Source organism: Emydura macquarii, unplaced genomic scaffold (assembly GCF_026122565.2).
Source record: "Emydura macquarii macquarii isolate MOO-44397 ecotype Brisbane River unplaced genomic scaffold, CSIRO-AGI_Emac_v2 contig_1692, whole genome shotgun sequence".
NCBI classification, from domain to species: domain Eukaryota; kingdom Metazoa; phylum Chordata; order Testudines; family Chelidae; genus Emydura; species Emydura macquarii.
Window position 1 is genome coordinate 2,249,255 of NW_027131829.1, and position 5,349 is coordinate 2,254,603.

The window sequence follows — 5,349 nt, forward strand, 5'->3', positions numbered from 1 at the left end:
ACACAAACAGAAAATCAGTCTCTATGGCTCCATTTAGAGGGAAGATATTGCCAAGTCAGAGAAAGAAAAAAAAACAAAAAACTAAACCCCCAATACTTTAGTACCAAAGAGAGGGGGAGAGCCATCCTCCTCCTGCCGGAGAGTTTCTGGATCTCGGTGTGTTTTGTTTTGTTTTTTAAATAGAAATATATAATTAAATTTACAAAGGCTATTTACAAGTTTTAATTACAAGACACCCTTAGACGTTAATAAACCTAAATCAAAGGTGGTTTAGATTTTAATTTAAAAAAAAAAAAGTTTGTTTTAAATACTTTTCCCTCCCCCTCTCTCTCCCCTTCTCCCCCCTTCTGCCTGGGTCAGCGTCTCCCCACCGGCTCCTGCCTGGGCGTGGGGGCCAGTCCCTCTCCGAGCCCCCTTCTTCACACCGTGGTCTCGCCGTGCTTGCTGTTGGTGAGGCGGGTGTAGAACTTCCTCCAGGAGTGCAGCGTCTTGCCGGACCAGATCCAGAAGCCGGAGGTGATGCCCACGATGAGGGTCATGAGGTACTTGATCATGTAGACGGTGAAGTCCGGGCTCATGCGGGCCGTGTAGTGCAGCGGGCAGGGGATGGCCAGGCCCTTGCAGTGTTGGCTGACCCAGCTGCGCTCCCAGTGCTCGCGGAAGGCCTGCTCGTAGAAGTAGCAGGCGATGACGATGGTGGCGGGGACCGTGTAGAGGACGCTGAAGACGCCGATGCGCACCATCAGCCGCTCCAGCTTCTCCGTCTTGGTGCCGCCGTGCTTCATGATGGTGCGGATGCGGAAGAGCGAGACGAAGCCGGCCAGCAGGAAGGAGGTGCCGATGAAGAGGTAGACGAAGAGCGGGGCCAGCACGAAGCCGCGCAGCGGGTCCAGGCCGTGCAGGCCGACGAAGCAGACGCCGCTCAGCAGGTCGCCGTCCACCTGCCCCAGCGCCAGGATGGTGATGGTCTTGACGGCCGGCACGGCCCAGGCGGCCAGGTGGAAGTACTGCGAGTTGGCCTCGATGGCCTCGTGGCCCCACTTCATGCCGGCGGCCAGGAACCAGGTGAGCGAGAGGATGACCCACCAGATGGAGCTGGCCATGCCGAAGAAGTAGAGCATCATGAAGAGGATGGTGCAGCCTTCCTTCTTGGTGCCCTGCACCACCGTGCGGTAGCCGTCCTCGGCGAAGCGCTCGTTGCAGACGGCCCGCTCCTGCAGCACGAAGCCGGCGATGTAGGCCACCGAGACCATGGTGTAGCAGCCCGACAGGAAGATGATGGGCCGCTCCGGGTAGCGGAAGCGCTGCATGTCCACCAGGTAGGTGGTGACGGTGAAGAAGGTGGAGGCGCAGCAGAGGACGGACCAGACCAGGATCCAGAGGCGGGCGAAGCGCACCTCGTCCTGGGTGAAGAACATGTAGCCGTCCGGCCGGGCCGGCTCGCAGGGGGCGGCGCAGTCCTTCTCGCCCAGGAACTGGTAGTTGAGGTAGGCCGGCACTTTGAGGGCCCGCGGGCAGTGGAAGGGGTGCTCGGCGCTGGCGTAGCGCGGCGCGCCGGCAGTACCTTGGCCGGCCAGCGGGGCGGCGCTGGTGAGCAGGGCCGGAGAGCCGCCGCCGCCGCCTTCCTCCGAGTGGTTCTGCCCCACGCAGATCTGCTCGGCCCCGTGGCGGGGGAAGTTCTCGCAGCGCAGCCGCTCGGGCCACTGGAAGCCGAACTTGTTCATCAGCGCCTCGCAGCCCTGGCGGGCCCGCTCGCAGATGGAGCGGCAGGGCGGGATGGCCTGCTCCAGCACCGTGCACACCGGCGCGTACATGGAGCAGAGGAAGAACTTGAGCTCGGGCGAGCACTGCACCTTGACCAGCGGGTAGAACTGGTGCACCTCCAGGCCGGCGTCCTCCTGGTTGGTGTGGCCCAGCAGGTTGGGCATGATGGTCTGGTTGTAGGCGATGTCGGTGCAGAGCGGGATGGAGATGGGCTGGCAGAAGCCGTGGTCCGGGATGGAGATGCCCTTCTCGCCGTGGAACTGGCCCCGGCCCCGACCCAGCACGTTCAACCAGAGCAGCAGCGAGGCCAGGCGGTGCAGGACGCTGGACGGGCGCATGGTGCCGCCGCCCCGGAGCTCAGCGAACGCGGCCGCCGCCGGCAGGACAGACGAGCGCTGCGCCGCGCCGAGCCCAGCCGAGCCGAGCCTCCAGCCGCGCCGCTCCTGGGCCCGGCCAAGTTGGGGCTGGAGTCTGCAGCCGAGTCCCGGGACAGCCGCCGGGCGCCCTGCCCTGCCCTGCCCTGCCCTGCCCGCAGCCGGAGCGGCGAGCCCAGTCCCGGCGCTGCCTGCCTCCTTTGTGCGGCTCCCTCCAGCCCCCCTCAGCCCCAATTAGCCGGTTTCAAGGGGGCCCCCCAGCCCGGAGCGCGCAGAATCCACCCGCCCCCGCCCGGCCGGCCAGCCCCCGCCTCCCTTTCCGCCCCCCCGGGGGCCTTGAAACAGCCTGGCCCGGGCCCTCAAGCCCCTTCCCAAAATTTCCTCTGGCCCAATCAGATTCAAACGCCGGGCCCAGCCCCGAGGGCAGGATTGGTCAACCGCAGCCTAATGAGCTCGGAGAGGAGAGGCCGGGAACGCCGCCCCTCGACTCGGCTTCTTTAAAGGGGCGAGTTCGTATCAAGCGCCGGCCCGATGGTGATTTTTGCAGCTCCACTGATCGCCCGGGCCGGAAACGCCCCTGCCCCGCCACTGGAGACGGGGTCCTGAGCTGCACGTTGCGAAACGCGCGCAGACACACACACACACACACACGCAAACTTTCCTAGCGACAGCACACACCAGCCCGCACGTTGCCAGCGCCGGGCCAGGGCGTCCGTGAATTGCAGCAGAAGTTTGGGTGTTTTCAGTCCTTCGCCACCATCCCAGTCGGCTCAGCTCTCTCGCTGCAGAGACAGACCCACAGACACTGTCAGTTCCCCCTTTCCCAAGTTTCCTCTTTCGGGGCTGGCTGGTTTTTTTTCGCTTTCTCTGTCTCTCCCTGTGCTGCTTTCCCTAGGGATAAAACCCTTCCACACACCGACTGGATTTCGGCCTGCACCCTTTAAAGAGCGACATTTGTAGGAAAATCCATTTGTAAAATCCCTTTGAAATCATCATTCACCTTCCCCCCCCCCCAGCATCCAGGTTTACAATTGTATATATATATATATATACACACACACACACAATTGTATATATTTTTCTTAAATTATTGGGGGATTATAAAATATTGGGACAGCTCACAGATTTTTTTTTTTTTTAAAAAGATCACTATTTTAGGTCCTGATTCTGCAGAGACTGGGCACGTGCTTAACGTGCTGCACTGGGAGAGCCAGGGAGAAAGTTAAGCACCTACCTTTGGAGAAGCAGAACTAGCTCTACATGCTGGCCTGACCCGGGACTGTGCAGGGGATGATCCGTGAAGCAATGTACGTTGCAGGATCTGGACCATATAGACCGGAGTCTGCATGGTTCTTATATCGCTAACCTAACAGATGTAAACACAGAGGGAGAATTGGATGTGTGTCTGTGTGTAAAGACGCACGTGCCTGATGATCTATACCTCCATATCAGATATAATTATTTATTTTAAAACATTTTGGAAGTGTTTATACTCGAGCCTCACCCCCCCAAAAGCCCTCTGTGAAATGGGGCTCTGTCTCTTTAAGACTCTCTTTAATGGCTAGGTTGTTCACTGCCACATAATTGTCCCTTTTCGCTAACAAAGAACTCCATTATGGTCCCTTTTTTTCGGTGGCACCTCAAAGTGAGAAAATTCTTTACCATGTTGCTGTGAGCAAGCTGGAGAGCTTGGGGGCAGAGGGGGGAGGAGGGTTGGGACACAGCCTTAAAGGAAAGAGACTGCTGCTCCCAGAGTAAATCTTAATTATGCAAAGCAAAGTTTAGGCACATTAACAAGTAGGTCTTAAACTAAAGTTAATCACTTCTCCTTTTTTTTCTAGGCAGTTGAGGGCTGTGAAAAGTTTTACTGCGGGAGCCTGTCCGCATCTGGGAGCAAAGCCTTTGAGTCTGGGGGATTTTTGCTGCAAGAAATGAATCAATCCTACATCTGATATTGGTCGGGTTTCTGCTAAGGGGATGTCTGCCCTGCGATCTGACAGGATTAACTGGCACTGTGAATGTACTGATTGCCCAACTTTGCAAAGACACTCCGAGTAATGGGGATTATTTTAAATGGGGGGGCGGGGGGAAAGGATGCAATGGAGCTTTCAGTAATGAAGGGTCTCTGGTTTATCTCCTCGCAATCTCCTTGCATTGCTCCTTATTATCTCCCTCTATCGCCTCTGTAAAGAGGAGTCTGGGAATCACTCTCACCTCGAGTTGTGCCAGCCCACTCCAGGCTGAGCTTTTAGCGCCCCAGACCCACAGCCCAACATGAGGTGTTTGCGCCGTTTCTTTTCCTTGGCGCTTTCACTCGGAAGGTGCCGAGGGGCAGCCGCTTTGGCATAGAAATTCTGTCTGGACTCGGAGCTCCGCATCCAGAGGAGCTCCCGATTGCAAACGGGGTGGAGAAAGGAAGCCCCTGCGTTTTCAGACTAGTTTCTGGCTCTGGTTTATCCGTCTCCTAAACGGGGCCAAATCACGCTGGTCCAGATAGTGAAGCTGTGTCCAGTGGCGAGGAGAGCAAGTGTGAAAAATGGAGTTGGGGGTGGGGGGTAACAGGCACCCGAATATTGGTACTGTCCCTATAAAATCGGGACATCTGGTCACCCTACTCTGAACCCTTCTCTTACCGGTGAACAGTGCCTGGGGGGAGCAGTCCTACAGTGACCCCCTCCCGCCTGCTCCCCACACTGGTCAGGACCCGGGGGAGTCCCTGCAGAGGGGTGCTCTGCCTTCTCCAGCGGGGAGCCGGCCCCTTCGGGATTTGTACTGATTTAGTTGAGCCATTGCCGAGTGGAGCAGAGTTGCCTGTTCCGGCACTCGCAGGATGACAGGAGCTGGCTGCGCGGGTTGCTGGGTGTTTTACCCCAGGGGTGAGGTTTATGTGGGGAAAACTTTTCCCATGGCTCGTTTTGGAGTGAAATTTCAGCCCTCGGGGGGGAGGGCGGGCGTGCAGCAGGACCCCTCAGAGGTGCTGCAGGCCTTGGCAGGCGCCCGGATTTCCAAGCATCGCTCCCTTTCACAAGTGCCTGGGGCTGGGCGCAGATCTCAGGACCTGGCCAGAAGGCTCTGCTGGAGGCTGGGCTCATTTGCCTTCCCCTGGTGTGTGTAGAAAGGCACCTCGCCGAGGGCCCCCTGCGCCCCCCCACTGACGGACCCAGCGCTTCATCCTTGTCTCTTGCTTCTTCGCGCCCCCATTCAGCATCTC

At 58.2% G+C, this 5,349-nt stretch overlaps 1 protein-coding gene and 1 long non-coding RNA gene across 2 annotated transcripts; one reads left to right on the forward strand and one right to left on the reverse strand.

Moving 5' to 3' along the window:
* Positions 1-295: 295 nt before the first annotated feature.
* FZD2 (frizzled class receptor 2) lies at positions 296-2,415 on the reverse strand. Its single transcript, XM_067556269.1, has one exon. It carries the CDS (start codon positions 2,100-2,102, stop codon positions 420-422), a length of 1,683 nt encoding a protein of 560 aa, XP_067412370.1. The 5' UTR covers positions 2,103-2,415; the 3' UTR covers positions 296-419.
* An 857-nt stretch (positions 2,416-3,272) lies between these two features.
* On the forward strand, positions 3,273-4,569 carry LOC137158492 (uncharacterized). The gene is made up of 2 exons (XR_010921434.1): positions 3,273-3,445; positions 3,980-4,569. It is a non-coding gene; the product is annotated as an uncharacterized lncRNA (long non-coding RNA).
* The last annotated feature ends 780 nt before the right edge of the window (positions 4,570-5,349 follow it).